General features: G+C 41.1%; 1 protein-coding gene across 10 annotated transcripts in view; it reads right to left on the bottom strand.

The window, feature by feature from the left end:
• Positions 1-16,994, bottom strand: part of LOC142487997 (uncharacterized) — a 199,078-nt gene that overhangs the window by 98,971 nt on the left and 83,113 nt on the right. For 9 of the 10 annotated variants that reach the window (XM_075588286.1, XM_075588287.1, XM_075588293.1 and 6 more), the window contains 3 exons: positions 5,919-6,032; positions 4,705-4,818; positions 4,209-4,322 (listed from right to left, as the gene is read on the bottom strand). In XM_075588286.1, coding sequence (XP_075444401.1) covers positions 4,209-4,322; positions 4,705-4,818; positions 5,919-6,032 — 342 coding nt within the window. The remainder of the gene's footprint in view (positions 1-4,208; positions 4,323-4,704; positions 4,819-5,918; positions 6,033-16,994) is intronic. The other variant, XM_075588290.1, reaches the window with a different exon arrangement.

Raw genomic sequence — 16,994 nt, 5'->3', positions numbered from 1 at the left:
ATATTCATCAGGTTGATCAGGGAGATACATCGGGTTTAATATTCATGGGCATCGAGCATGTACCACCTGGCCCAAGAGAAGGGGATTGGAACAAACTGATTTTGCTGAGAGAATCAAGGTGGATCTATAACCTGGGGAATTTGGCTCACCAAGGCTTGAACAAGAGATTTGGTTTTTAACAGTGTGAGGAACTTCTTTCCTGGTTCAATTCCCATCCGTTCCCCTTTGTTTAATGAGATCATACTTTATTGTTTTCGTATAATATTTGATATATGTATATACTTACCATTGGGATGTGCTGGGATCACACAATTAATGTAGACTGTCCATGAGGGATTTACTAGCATATAGTGTATTCAGATTTTCTGATGATGCTAATCACATGCTTATCATTAAGTCATGCATAATTTGTTATACTGCAGATTGATCCCAATATCGTTTTAATATCATTCTGTGAATTTAATATAACCAGGAATGGATCGTGTCAATTTATCTGTTTATTTATTTTCCCCCACTTTTTTCTCCCTATCATATATATCTATATATCTATATAGATATAAAACTGAAATGTTTGTCTGTGGTTGTAGAGGGAGAAAGGGGGTGGCCCGGTATTAAAGGGGTTGCACCCCATATGGCCATCCCCTGACCTCACCAGAGAGACAAGAGGTTAACTGGACTGCGGTCCAGGGATGTGGTTTGCACTTTGTTATACCTTGAAAATGTATGTTCCCCTGTTCCCATGTTTCATTATAAGCATGTATTTTAATGTTTTAAAGTGCATTTCTGTACCTCCAGTTCTGGAGATCGCAGAGAGTTCATATTTGGCCAATATGTGGAGTCACTGTAGGTATTAAAAACTGGCAAAGGTCGACCCACTGAGCCCACCAGAATGGCACTTATTAATATGTGTAGATATTAAAGTGTATATGTATTTTATTTTGGATCTGTTCTGAAAATGCAGACGCCATCTGCTAGGCTAATAGGTCATGATTGCAGACGGTTGAGAAGCCTAAGCACGGTGATAAAAAAGTAACTGCCTTGATTGTTACCCAATGTCTAGGGATTAAGTATTAGTCAATCAACAAACTCTGTTACCTGAGGGCATGGGTTAGTCTGTTAGTCTCCACGTTAGATAATTGTTCACCAATAGGCTGTGTTCAATGTTAAGAATAGGGTTGAACAGGTATATAAACTGTGTCAAACCTACAGTTTTTAGCTGTGCTGGAGTTATGCTTCTGATACCATCTTGAATGTCACTGGATTGCTGGAGAATTGCTATTGGATACTTCTCCATCCCCCAACCCTAAGTAAGTGTTATCTTCTTGTCTGTTAATTGTACTATATTGCTGTGTTCACCTTATTTAAGGAATACATTATATTTTATTATATCTAAGCCTCGTTCAGTTCAACCCAGATATTTGGTGTTCATTATATCTTGTCATAAGCTACCGTGACAGTGGTGTCCTCTGTGGTGTTGTGTGTTTTGTGATTGGTTGTCTCGTCTGCCCACGGCTTTCGCTCTCATTGACCTGCGGGGTGGGGTGACGTCACGGTCGGGCTATGCAGGCGTGACACTCATACCACCCTCACACCGCGTGCGCCTCTGCTCCAGTGGCGACCCACATGCCGTGAACCGCCTGCGGACCCACATAAGTGAGCAAACCCCGCAGCCGCAGTCCTGCGTCTCCTCCACAAGCCGCACAACATCACACCCCCCACCCCCCGGCACAAACCCCGCACCCGCAGCCTCCGTGTTTCCCCCCCCACCGGCACAAACCCAACAGCCTCCCGCACCCGCTGCCCAACATCACTCAGCCCCCGCCCGGCACAAACCCCGCACCCGCAGCCTCCCATGTCTCCCTCATTCGCCGCTCGACATCACTCAGCCCCCCCGGCACAAACCCCGCACCCGCAGCCTCCCGCGTCTCCCCCACCCGGTGGCCATCACTCATTTCCCCCCAGGGGTGCAGAGAGGGAGAGTGATGTGGGGTGCGGTGGGGTGGAGACTGATGTGAGGTACAGGGGGGTGGGACGGACAGTGATGTGAGGTGCAGAGGGGGGAGAGTGATGTGAGATGCAGGGGGGGAGAGTGATGTGTGGCACTGTGACGGGGAGGGAACGGAGCTTAACGGAGGGAGGGGAAACGGAGCAGGGAATGGAAGCAGAGACAAAGAGGGAGCAGGAAAAGTAAATCCCGGGCAACGCCGGGTATATCAGCTGGTGTTAATATAAAGCCTTTTTTTCCCCACACAAATTCAACATTATTAATGGGAGTTATTTTTTTAAATAAACCACTAGACTGCAGTGTCTATTAACAGAGTTGCAACCTCCACTGTGTATATTTGAACCAGCCTTTAAAGGGGCTAACACTCACCTCCTTACATTGGAGACCAAAAGTGTATAAAAACCCTTCACTGCGGACTGACCGGTTCCCACCTTTGAAAAAGTGCGAACGCGAAACGATAGTCAGTGGTGCGAGCTGATGTCATGATACTCGTGCACGTGTTCAGAGTGAAGTAACAGCCCGAATATACTATTGCAGCTTAAGTACCATGTAACCATTATTAAGCTATTTTGCCACAACGCCATATTTTGCAACATGTCACTGAAGATACAATTTGTTTCAGGAGCTAAAATGGGGCTATAACTAGATACGGCCGCTGAGCCGTTCCCCCCGGCTAGTTCAGTCAGTCACAGATAAATAGTACTGAGCTTTTATTAAAGTAAATGCTAGAAGTGTTTGACCTGGCTATAACCAGGACGCGACAAACCAGGGCAGAAACCCACCCCCCCCCAAAAGTCACTCGCCCCCCAAAAAACACGCCATCAATCTCCCAGCCAACCCTTCCCCCCCCCCCCCCCGCCACAACACTTAACTGCTGCGGGGTCCTGACGGCATGGTGCACCCTTCTCCTTTTTAAATTCAACTTTTCCCCCTGCAGCAGCAGTTAAAATGTCAACGGGACACGGCGACATCACATAACGTGGAGCCGTGTGACGTCACGTAGCGTCCTGTTGCCATGACAAATGACGCCGTGCAGTCATTTTGACTGGAGCTGCAGGAGAAAAAGATGAATTTGCAGAGCAAGATGGAGAAGGCCGGGAGTCGCCGCCGCAGGTAAGCACTCGACAGTGGCCAAAATGCACACGTCCGTGGCGAGAGGGCGAGTGCATTTGTCGAGCCCTGGCTAGAACTATAACAAAACAACTGCACAGCCAGCAGGCAATTCTACAAGCATGCACAAGCCCAATTACACTGGGAGTTACATTTAGTGGGGTGTAAACTAATTAGATAGTATATTCTCATTATTATTAACTACTGGCAGCACCGATGTGGACTGGATGTAGTCAGTGGACTGGTGTGTGGATTGGACAAAATGGACGGTAATGTTAGGTGTACAATGTAAAGTTAATTAACAAATAAGAACAAACTATTAATTTAATAGTAAACTGTGATATAATAACAGTATATTTACTGGTGTAAAATACTAATAATGTGCTGTTGTCCCATTTCATTCACATTTAGTGAAAACCAGGTCCAGATAGTGGCCATTCAAAACACACACTCTCACACACTCTCACACACTCTCACACACTCTCACACACACACTCTCACACACACACTCTCACACACACACTCTCACACACACACTCTCACACACTCTCACACACACACACACACACACACACTCACACACACTCACACACACTCACACACACTCACACACACTCACACACACTCACACTCTTTTGGTCATCGTCTTGGCCTTTAATATCTCTTGGATCCATATTTGCCAAAGGACAGTCATTTCGGCCCACAGTTATTTTACATTTACATCTCACCATTTTTCTTATAGATGTCTGAAGCTTCTGAATTATCTTTGAATTTAGGGTCTTAGTTTCACATACATACATGAGCACAGGCAGAATAAACTGGTCAGACAGGGGAAGGTTCACTTGATTATGTTTTTCCAAATGCGTTTTATCACATCTATTGCTGGTCAGATGCCCATAACTCTGCATTTCCAACATTTATACGTGTCTGAGAGCCATATTGCACTTCTAACTCTGCTGCATGTAGTTTGTTCCAGAACACCCAGCAGGCCTGGGGCCTTCCTATGAGAGGCAATTAACCATGAATATTCACTAAATGTGACCATGCTCCTTGTAATGATGAAATGCAGCTGTGAGGATGTAAGGGTACTTACCACAAACAGGAAATGCATCTATTTCTTCCTTTATTGGGGTTAGATGTTCCTCAGTGTTCGCCTCTTCCTTCTCTGACTTAATCTCTAAACTCTCTGGTACAACCACAGGGAAACCTGGCAATAAGAAAAGGAAAATCCATCATGTAAAGCTGGGAGTGGGTGCGCTTCTTGTGATATCAGTATACAGAAATACTCTATGCTGATTCCTGAGGGGAGAAGTAATTGACTCTACTTGCTTATTAACCCTGAGTGCGGAGGGAGTTTTACCCCGGAGGGCTGAAAACATGGATTTTTTTTGTGCTACCAATGTTCAAACATCAATAAATATAATGTAGCCCCATAAAAATCATGTATACTTTTTCATTAGTGCATGTAGCTTGTAATTACAGTATACAGTATCCACACTTTAATGCAATTTCCCCCAATACTGTAGATATTTTCAGTCCATTTTTTAAACATACTGAATAAAGACAAGTGAGGATGTAAGGGTACTTACCACAAACAGGAAATGCATCTATTTCTTCCTTTATTGTTATCAGATGTTCCTCAGTGTTCGTCTCTTCCTTCAATGACTTAATCTCTAAACTCTCTGGTACAGCCACTGGGAAACCTGGCAATAAGAAAAGGAAAATCCATCATGTAAAGCTGGGGGTGTGGGCGCTTCTTGTGATATCAGTATACAGAAATACTCTATACTGATTCCTATGGGGTTGTGAGGCTCGGGGAGTGCTCCCCACTCACCTGCACCGCCGCAGGCTCCTCCACTCGCTCCCGTCTCCCCCCACGCCGCACTAAGAGGCGCATGCACGCGCCCTCTAAATAGTGCCGGTCTATGGCACACACAGTGCGCACTCGGCCAAACTCACGGAGGCACGGTCACGCGCACGGGAGTGTGCTCCATCCCAGTAGCCCTGCCTCCTCGCTCTGACAGGTGCTCCTTACACCTGCGCTCTGCCTATCACAGCCCCTGCTGGCCACACACCTCCACGCTGCAGTTCTCCTATTGGACGCTCTCTCCTCCTTATGCTCAGCTGTGCCACTGGCACTTTGGCTGAGCATAGAACCAGTTTGTTGTTCTTACCTCCCTCTGCCACCACAGTCTTGCCTTGTCTTGCTGGTCCTCTTCCTGTGAACCGACCCGGCTCTCCACAATTATCTTCCACTCGCCAAACCTGACCTCGGCTACCGGACAAACGACGACTCTAATCTCTCCAATCCCGGACTCGGCTAACAGTACCTGCAACTTTCCGTACCTCTCCTGCGCTGACCCCGGCAAGTATATCGACTATCCGTACCTCTCCTATCCCGACCCGGCAACCCAACCAAAACTACACTCCAGACGTGCCTCCGTGGCTGTGGGTGGCATTTTATCCATTCCCACCTCAGCACCGTGGTCCCGCCTTGTTTGTGGTGAGCACAGCGTGACAGGGGTGGAGTGAAGGGATTGATTTTACTTTATTAACCCTTTGAGTGCCGAGGGAGCTTTTACCCCCGAGTGGTGAGAACATTATGGCGTTTTTGGAACTATCAATGTTCAAACAGCAATAAAAATATTATTAATTAGAACTTGACAAATTATGCGTGTTTTTTCTCATTAGAACATGTATCTTATAATTGTATGCACGCTTTAATATTATTTCCCAAAATATTCCAGTTCATTTTTAAAAAATCATTCTGAATAAATACAAATGAGGATGTAAGGGTACTTACCACAAACAGGAAATGAATCTATTTCTTCCTTTATTGGGATTAGATGTTCCTCAGTGTTCGCCTCTTCCTTCTCTGACTTAATCTCTAATCTCTCCGGTACATCCACAGGGAAACCTGGCAATAAGAAAAGGGAAATCCATCATGTAAAGCTGGGAGTGGGGGCGCTTCTTGTGATATCACTATACAGAAATACTCTATACTGATTCCTGAGGGGAGAAGTAATTGACTCTACTTGCATATTAACCCCGAGTGCGGAGGGAGTTTTTACCCCGGAGGGCTGAAAACATGGAATTTTTTTTGTGCTACCAATGTTCAAACATCAATAAATATAATGTAGCCCCATAAAAATCACGTGTACTTTTTCATTAGTGCATGTAGCTTGTAATTATACAGTATCCACGCTTTAATGCCATTTTCCCCAATGCTGTAGATATTTTCAGTCCATTTTTTAAACATACTGAATAAAGACAAGTGAGGATGTAAGGGTACTTACCACAAACAGGAAATGCATCTATTTCTTCCTTTATTGTTATCAGATGTACTTCTGTGTCTGCCTCTTCCTTCTCTGACTTAGGGCCTCATGCACTAAGGTCCGAAAAGGCATTTTTCGGCATTTTCGCGCCAAAATTGCGTTTGAGATTCAGTAAGCGCCTATAAGTGCTTAGAATCGGCATTTTTTCTTCCCGATAAAAAGTTATCGGCTTGCGGCTGCCGGTAAGCCACTTTTCGCCACTTTTTTTAAAATCGGCTGTATTCAAGAAGCCCCAAACAGCTTATCGGTGCTAATCGACACTCAAAAATGGAGATTTCATCGGGAATTTGTCCCGCCAACTAAAGTTAGCAAGTTGGAGGGGAGAAGGTTCGGCAAGCTTGCCGGAACGGCACTTAGAAAAAAAAAATCATCTCTACATCAATGGAGTCAATGGAGCAGGGACTTATAACTTTATACGAATGTTTACGTTATTTTGCTACGAATTAAAATGTGCTTGGCATTACAGTGTCGATGTCATTCACTTCATCGTGTCAGCGCTTACGTTTATTATTGCCACAACATTTTACTTGTGTATGTGATCATGTTTTGCGTGCCACATTATTCTTCATGTTATAATGTGTCAATGGAGAATCCAACAGTAAACTCTTAAAGGAACAGTTACCATTATATACAACATTTTAATTAAGTGGACTTCAAAATATTATATGATATTACATATTTCACACATCGAACACATTCAGCGTACAGTCATGTTGCTATACATTGCTAAATGCTTTTAATGTGTACCGCATTATCACTTGGACATGTATCTGTTTTTTTCATGTTTACCTGTACTTTGTGACCTCCCTCTTTTTATGAAGTCCGCAATTGGACACTCAATAACATTGCATGTTTACATAGTACACGATGCATTACAATCACTTTTCCGAAAGGTATACACACATCTACAGAAGTTACTCAACTTTAACACTATTTCAACATAATCAATAGGAAGTATCCTGATGGGATTAAAATATGGATATGTCCAGAACTATTACTTCATGTGAATAGGTGACAATAACATGGCCAATTACAATGTTGCAACATAGTTTATCATGGTTGTATCCTAATCAGATGACTGTGTATAGCGTTCTGAAGTGGAACCTGAATTACACATTCCACAAATTTTTGTTAAATAAACGCTTGACAAAGCGTAACATTACATCATTCTCAACTATCATTATTGCCTGCTGAACATACTAAAATAATCCTATTCTTTCGTACTTGATATCCGTTTGCATTGAACTACTTGGATATGTTAATGTAACACCTTGCACTTCATCAACTCACCTGACATCAGCACATACAGTAGGTATTTAAAGGAGGCCAATTACCTGCGCTATGACAGCTACAGACCACAAAATGATGCGAATGCTTATGAGACGGAGGAGGATTATATTGGACGAGAGCCTAGCTGAGGAGCAGGATGTCACGGGCCAAGGAAGGGACAGGGACACGGAGAGGGCAAGGGCAACGAGATGAGAGAAGACAGAGGAGACAAGTAGTGCCTCGTCCTCGTGTATACAGGGAGAGAACCATCTTAGATGGGATGACTGAGGAGGAGATAGTAAGTCGCTATCATTTGAGTTCAGCAGAAATCTTATCTCTTTATGAAGAGATACGTGAAGATTTAGATTGTGTGACAGCCAGAGGTCGTGCAGTCCCTGGCCTTGTTAAAATGCTGTGCTCATTACATTATCTTGCTTCCGCGTCATTCCAGACAACTGTGGGCATAGTGGGCGGGGTCTCGCAATCTACATTCTCGCGGGCCTTCACACAGTTTCTATGTGCACTCAATAGATGCGCTAGGAATTATATTCATTTTCCTACAGAGCAGACAGAGTGGCTGGAAGTGAGGACTGGCTTTTATAACATAGCCGGGATACCATGTGTAATGGGTGCAATCGATTGCACCCATGTTGCCTTGATGCCGCCTAGTCAGAGTGAGCATGCTTACCGCAACCGTAAGCACTACCATTCCCTGAATGTACAGGTGGTATGCGATGCCACGATGAAGATTATGCATGTGGTTGTCAAATTCCCTGGTTCCAGTCACCATTCCTCTATCCTGAGGAACTCATCAGTCTTCCATGCTTTCGAAGAAGACTATTTTGGACCTGGTTGGCTGCTGGGTGAGTACATATTAGGATGTGTTACCAAGCAACCATTTTTTTTAACATTTCATATGTAATGTACGAATGTCATTTCAATTTGTATACTTTTTTGGCACGTTGGATTATAGGTGACTCAGGATACGGAATTAGGCCGTGGCTGTTGACCCCAGTGGGAAACCCTCAATGTGAAGCGGAGGAGATGTATAATGTGGCACATATTTCAACACGTTCCGTCATAGAGAGGACATTTGGCCTGCTCAAAACACGTTTTAGGTGCTTAGATCGAACTGGTGGGGCACTTCAATATAAGCCTGCTAAAGTGTCAAATATTATCATTGCATGTTGCATTTTACACAATCTGGCACTCAGCAATAATGTTGAACCCGACATACGTCTGGACTTGGAGGAGGAGCATCCCGTTACGTTACCAGCTGACACAGACCAAACAGACAGTGGTGTTGAGACACGAAGGAATGTCATCAACACATATTTTCAATGTAAGCAAAAAATTAGATATTCATAGTACCACATAGATGGATTCGTTCATTGTTATGACAAATACATGTGTCCAAATAACCTTCTCTTAGGAAACAGATGAATATGGCTCTAACACCTTTATCTTCTCTGCTGTGTGGACAATTTAATGTGGCACCGGTATGTCATTCATCAACAGGTTTGATTATACTTATTTACCGTAAAAGGTGATGTGTGTCCGTGTATAAAAAAGGTGTAGTACATTTTCATGTTATGCTCATTTTGGTATTGTTCATGCATACACCAAAATTATAGTATGTAGACATTCAATAGGTAGGGCAATATTGAAACATACTTTTGTTAGTTGGTAGTGTGACATGTGTGTCACAATGATGTGTATTGTGTGTTGAAAATAATATTTTTCATATTGTATATTTGCTTACAAAGCACATTCCAAAGTGTCACAAATGTGTGTTGTTTACCTTAATGAACATGTCATGAAAATGTTTTGGAAACCTTCATGTGTCATTTGGGACAGAATATCACTACGACGACTGTTCATGTTATGTATTTCAATGTACATCTTTCTGAAGATATGCCAACATCGATACAGGTATAGTGACAGGATATTTAAAGAGGACGACATTACAAATATGTATGTTAGTTTTTATTTTGTTTATATCTTCTTTTCGTTCACATTATATGTATACGAGTTTTTATGTAGCATTTACATTGTTTGCCAAGTCACACGGCACAATATTTTTTAGGGGTACTTATTTGTTAGCATAATTATATTGTGGTTAGCATATATCCCATTACAATACATCTAATGTTAGTATAAAAATATAATTAATCAATAGAAGATCTAAGTTAAGTGCAACGATACATGATTATGAAATATAAGTGCATAGTAATTAGTGAAACATTACAATAACATTCTATAGTTATTGTTAATATGCGCATCAATCAGTGAAAGCTTTCTTATATATTTCTAAAAATGGTTGTTCGCTAGTCATCTCAATCATCTAATATAACGATTTCAAATCTGACATCATACATTGGTCCCATGTATTTTTCATCGACATCTGTGAAATACAACAAACACAGGTTGTTCAAAAATGCAGTCTTTATATATATGTTGCAACATTAAAACGCTTCACACATCTCTATATGATAGTTGTTATTCTACCCTAAGTTAAGTATATGTTTAAAATGCAAGGATTTAACTATAGGTATCTGAAGGAGTGGCTCAGTGAGTAAAGACACTGACTGACACTGAGATTGCTGCAGGGGAGCCTGGTTCAATTCCCGGTGTCGGCTCCTTGTGATCTTGGGCAAGTCACTGTCTCTCCCTGTGCCTCAGGCACCAAAAACATAGATTGTAAGCTCCACGGGGCAGGGACCTGTGCCTGCAAAATGTCTCTGTAAAGCGCTACGTACAATTAGCTGCGCTATACAAGAACATGCTATTATTATTATTATTATCTTATTTCACACATAGCGTTGCTGGTTTAAAAAAAAAAAAAAAATCTCGTTGCCTGTATACATCATCATGTGCGCGCACAACGTCTGTTGCGCGCGCACATGACGAATGTGTGGACAAAGTATTAGCGCATGCGCTAAACGATGTGTACGCTGTGCTTTCAAGAAATGTACCTCCATCGTTCTGCTAGCAGTACGCATATCTTGTCAGAAACTTATGTTAAAGATGGGAATAAATGTTCATTATAAACACGTACATATCTACAATTTGGCAACAGACGTGTGCAAACTGCAACAACGAGCGATCAGCCAATGAGCGCAATAAATACTGGTGACGTCATGTTAAGGCACCGTGAACTGAACGTAAACACACCGCTCATTGCATTTACATTGTCCTACAGCGATTTGTACGCACCGCCACAGTGACGCGCGCACATTACACGCGGCACAGACCGTAACAATAAGGTACGCCAACATCCAATACATAATCACGCGCGCACGTGTGTTGGGGGTGTGTCGTGCATCGCTAACCTTTTTAAGGACGCCTTGAAACATTAACACGTTCCCACGTCATATGTGGGCGTCACGTTGTTTGTACCTGTTGAATGCTAAACAACGAGGTGTGTGTGTGTTACAGTTAGTGCAACATGTTTAAATGATATCATTTTTCGTTAAATTTTTTTTGGGATTTCTGTGTGCCTCAACAATGAGTACTAATGTTTCGTGATGTATTATTGTGTCATCTGAAATAATGAATTTGTTAACGCTACATGTAAGGCTGCTAGCTATGTTAATCTTTATCCAATCATTAGCATTTGATCAATGTATACATATATTATTTGACTATAACACTAAAGACATGTATATTTACCATTCTTGTAGAAGTTAAAAGTGATGTTGCTGCATAACTTCGCTCCAGGAATACACCTCAGAATCATCCATGCTTGATGCAACCGTTAAATCCTGAATCACACATATCTCCATTATGTCGTCTTCGGGCTCAGCTGTGGGTTCTTCAAACAAAAGGTCTGGAGGTACGTTCACTTGTTGGTTGTTAACAGCTCCAAATCCGTCTTCATCATATAAGTATTCAATCATATCATAGTAGTTATCTCCATTTTGTATCTGTTCTTGTTGAATGGGCGGTGCAGGTATATCAGCAGCCGCAGCAGGCTGTACGTCTTAGATGTTACTGGTATTAGGGAAATACATGCTATTTAGCATAAGATATGTTCCATGTTTCATGGTAACTTTAAATGCTGGTGCAAGCTGCCAAAAACCGTATCGTTCAGCTGTACCATCAGGGACACGCTCAAAACATTTACTTGAGGATAACGTGTAACGTACAGAAGTTTTAAAATTTGTTAGCTTGCCTGTTTCTTTGAAGTATGGATATTTGTTTTGAATTAAATCATAGATTTCCCCCACCGTCGCCTTCTTTGAGAGCGTATTTTCGATGGCCTCTGTGATTAAATATTTAATTGATTTTTCAGGATTGCTGTTAGATGTTGAAGCTCCTGCCATTGCTTCTGCCTTAACATCTTTTGTGTGTAAGTGTAACTCATACTGCTGTGTGCTGTCTTTATGAACACATAAATGTTATCTTCGTGGTTTCTTTCAAGGTTATAAGACAAAGTAACAGTTATACGGCTAGATTTTCTCCCACAAGCAAATGGTTACAATAATTGGCTGGAAGTCTTTATCTAACAAATGTTTCACAGGAATCGAAACTTTCATTCGCCATTTTGCAATTAAAAAGAGAAAAACAAGTGTAGGCATTTGTTTAAAAAAACTATGTGTGTGTAATGTAAACCTGTGGTATGATTAGATTAGAAACAATACTGTGGTTTAATTAAGCATAAACATCTGTCTATGATGAAGTTATAATTTTTACTCTGTTTGTTTAAAATATTTTTTACATCAATGTGTATTTTATCTCTCTCAATGTTTTTATTGTATAAAATAGTATATATATATATATACTATTTTATATATATATATATACAGTGGTTGACAAATCACCAAAAAATCTACTCGCCACACAAAAAAATCTACTCGCCACCTAGTACCAAACGTGTGCTGCTTGGGCCAATATTTACTCGCCCGGGGGTTAAATCCACTCGCCCGGGGCGAGCAAATGTATAGGTTTGTCGAACACTGTATATATATATATATATGTTGCTACATTCAACGCCTTGTTAACAAGCACGCCTTTCAATAATGTTCTTAATAGTTAATGAAAGTGAATAACATTAAGATTTAGGTGTAACAGTTGCCCTCATAAATTTAACAGACACAGCTTACTCTATCAGCAAACAAGGCCTCTTAGCAGCCATGTCATGATGTACTGTTCAATTTTATGAGAGAGATATATATATATATATATATATATTAAAGAACATTTTATCAGCAGTGTCTCTATATCTATATATGTATACACACAGTGTGTGTGTGTGTATATATATATATATATATGTGTATGTATATATATACACACACACACACACACACACACACACACACACACACAGTGTGTGTGTGTATATACATACATACACACACAGTGTGTGTGTGTGTGTGTGTGTGTGTGTGTGTGTGTGTGTGTGTGTGTGTGTGTGTGTGTGTGTGTGTGTGTGTGTGTGAGTGTGTGAGTGTGTACATATATAGATATAGATACAGAGACACTGCTGATAAATTATTTTATGCTTAAAGAACATTTTATGATAAACCACAACATACCTGTTAAGATGCCAACCTTAAAAAGTTTTTCATAAAAATAAGGTCAGTGATGTCTTACATTTAAGAAACAATGAATATTCACATTCAAATGTATCTATTAATGTGGAAGTATATAAATTTGAATGTGAATCTTATTAACATGAAATGAGTATGTACCTAAAAAGAAAGGCCAATGCCATCTCATTTCAAGCAATAGCTAAGTGAATGTCATGTATCATAATCATGACAAGTGTGTAATAATGTAATACCATTATTATACTGATGATTAGTACATATTTAAATGTTTCCCAATAGGCCTTAATTAATGTAATGAGCATTGGAAAACATTAATGTGTACAATGATATATTTGAATGTTATGAAGCATATGTAAATGATCAAACATAGACTAATCATTAATTACAATGCAGTAAACACCAGTAAAATACGAATTTTTCATTATGTTGTTTTTTATTTTTCAGTACACTTCTGAGACCGAGTAACAGGCCTGCTTGTTTGCTGCTGGTTTTTCCTTCTCCCTCGGGCAAGTACTCTGCCCTTAACTATAACACTTGTAGTGGCCTGTGGCACTTCAGGGGCACTGGGTGTGGCCTGTGACTCTTCTGGGGCAATGGGTGTGGGTTGTGTGGCCTGTGGCACTTCTGGGGCAATGGGTGTGGGTTGTGTGGCCTGTGGCACTTCTGAGGCAATGGGTGTGGGTTGTGTGGCCTGTGGCACTTCTGGGGCAATGGGTGTGGGTTGTGTGGCCTGTGGCACTTCTGGGGCAATGGGTGTGGGTTGTGTGGCCTGTGGCACTTCTGGGGCAATGGGTGTGGGTTGTGTGGCCTGTGGCACTTCTGGGGCAATGGGTGTGGGTTGTGTGGCCTGTGGCACATCTGGGGCAATGGGCGTGAGTTGTGAAGCACTTGAGAAACATTGCATGAGTGATGGAAGTTCAATGTCAATTGTTGTTTTCTTACTCTTTTTCCAATAGCTGGTTAATAGCATTTGTTGTCCTATCTTTCTTTTCCGTCTCTCTTTTGTAGGTGTTTTCTCTGTTTGTTGATCAGATGTAAGCGGTTGAAGGTTGACAGGGATACGGAGTGAAGTTGCAGCTACTGTACCGTTATCATCATGAACTGGGGAATGAAGAACTGATGACTGTGGCGAGAAAGTTGTACCATGTAACGATCCACCCTGTGATGGGTAAAAGTGGAATTGTTCTCTTGCTGTACTGCGCAACATATTGGCTTGGCTTACATTGATAACTAATGCTTCTAATGTCCTGTTTAAATTTTGCATTTCTTTAGGCAATTGGATGAGGATTTGTTTTATTTGTGTCATTTCTGCTATTGACCTTTCCTGCATCGTTGCATTCATTTTCGTTGTATTCCAGGGGGAGCATGGAGGGAAATAGAACAAAAAAGAGACAAAAACAATCTAAGTGTAGACAGTTATATCAAAGGTGCAAAATTAGATATCTTGTCTTGGCTCGTATGTTGTGCCTACTTACAAGATGTAAGTTGTATACAAGCGATTTAGACACACAATGGTCTCTGCTAGGGATGTTGTTCTCCACTCTATGAAGCGGTCTCCAGTAATCAGCTCAGCAACCAAGTGTATGTGAAGAAAAATGATACCATAGTGCAGACCAATATAATGTTAAAACTAAAACTTTATGATATTTAAAATTGAACACTTACAATAAAATTGATTATAATAAGCTTTTTAGTGAGGAGTGAGGAGAGAAGAGTGTATTAGCTTCCGGCTCACCCGCCTCTTCCGATGGAACTTGATGTAATCAGCCTCTCTCTGTGACCTGATGTCGCTGGCGGTGGACTGTATACCCAGGCTGTGTCCCCCCGTGGGTTGTTAGACTCCCCTTCTGCTGTTGCAGCTTGGAGCTGCCTCTCGGGTGGGCGATCCCGCCTCTCTCACTGCCGATACGTCACTTCCGCTTTGTTCCGTCACGTCACTTCCGGGCGCGGCTGATGGAATTTCTGAATGGCGATCACGCCTCTCTCCTCTCTCCTGACAGGACGGCTCCCACTCTACGCGTTTCGCCAGAAAAGGGTGTGTGGCTTCCTCAGGAGTGTCAACACTTAGATTGTTTTTGTCTCTTTTTTGTTCTATTTCCCTCCATGCTCCCCCTGGAATACAACGAATGTGACGATTTGCGGGACTACCGAAACCAGTCCCTACCAGCTGGGTTTGAGCAGGGGGTTTGAACATTTTAAAATATTTACACCTGCACGTTATTTTGAGCACGTCTTTATTGTTATACAAATAATTGATTTTGTTTAAAATATTCACTATATAGTTTGTAGTGAAACACTTATAGAGATAGCGCCGTTTTTTCACTTTCACTCAACTCGTTGCATTCATTGACATCATCCTTTCATTCTGTGACATCATCCTTTCATTTTGTGTAATCCTCCTTTCATGCATTGTCATCCATTCAGAATGGCGACGATTATCTTCACCCAAGATTCTTTCTTCTGAAGCTGCAATAGCTGCGTACGTGTCACGAGCAGGAGGACGTGGATGCGTGGTTAATGCAGGCGTGGGCAAATCTTCATGTTCACTTGTTTGAATTTGGTCTTCGCCTTCAACATCTTTTTCTAAAATAAAATACAAACATGATGAACTGCATGGATCTTTCACTTTATTATCAGTGTAATGTTTTTTGAATCATAGTGTAACATATCATCTGTCCATTATTTGATGTTTCAGTATAATTAAAAGATGATGATTTAAGTAACAATTATGTTTCGACTCAGTGTGAAAGAACAATGAATGAAAGGATGTTGTAACATTCACAATCATAGCATAATCATGAAAAAACACACAATACATGTGGACACTACACAGTACATGTTCTGTGACAATACATGATGTTACGTTAAATTAAAAGGCATGTATTTAGCATGCCTACTGTATTAACAAACATTTACACAAGATATGGCCTTCACGTCATACACTAACCTTCCATTCTTGATGATGACCTTGATGATGAGTTTGATGATCCAGGTGATGACAGTTTCCTTGCCAGGTGACACAACATCAACTATATAGAAGAACAAAATAAAATATGATTTGTATTTGTAAATTTTTTTTATTAAAGTTTATTTATAGGACTTAGTTATGGCTACATTTATGCCTCAAAAAACAACATAATGATATTGTTTGTGCAATCTGTATATAATAAATCTTAACATAAAAGGATAGTTGGACATAATCAGCACACTTAGTTGAAACAACAGACATTGCTCTTGCTTGAATGCACATTCCAAAAAATGTTTGTTTCAAATTCACAGAATATGTTGTGTACTAATCGACATCCAAATTAAGAGATCACTAGCAGGAAAGCAACATTGACTCTCCTTAGAATTTATTAACTACTTATGGTAATGTTTATGAATGTGTTTACAGATGTGGCATTACATGTAAGATAAGCTTGTGTAGCGCGCTATGTGGCTGACACTCAGCAACACATGCAGTGTGTCGCTCACAGATGGTAATGGTGTCATAATGTTTGCGTTTCACTAACGTTATAAGAATGTATGAGTGATCGAATGAGTAACGTATGTTTACATATATAGTTCAGCTGTGGGTGAAAGTATTCTTGTAATTAGCATTTACAATTAATGTAATGCACTTGTGTTAACCTGGTCAACTTTTAACAACTGAAGTCACTCCCCCAAGACGTGACCACACCCTGAGCTATGATTAACTTGTACCACCTGTAAGCACTCCCA

This window comes from Ascaphus truei, chromosome 2 (genome assembly GCF_040206685.1).
Source record: "Ascaphus truei isolate aAscTru1 chromosome 2, aAscTru1.hap1, whole genome shotgun sequence".
Classification (NCBI taxonomy): Eukaryota; Metazoa; Chordata; class Amphibia; order Anura; family Ascaphidae; genus Ascaphus; species Ascaphus truei.
The sequence above is the reverse complement of the archived record's forward strand: the minus strand, read 5'-3'. Positions and strand labels throughout refer to the sequence as shown.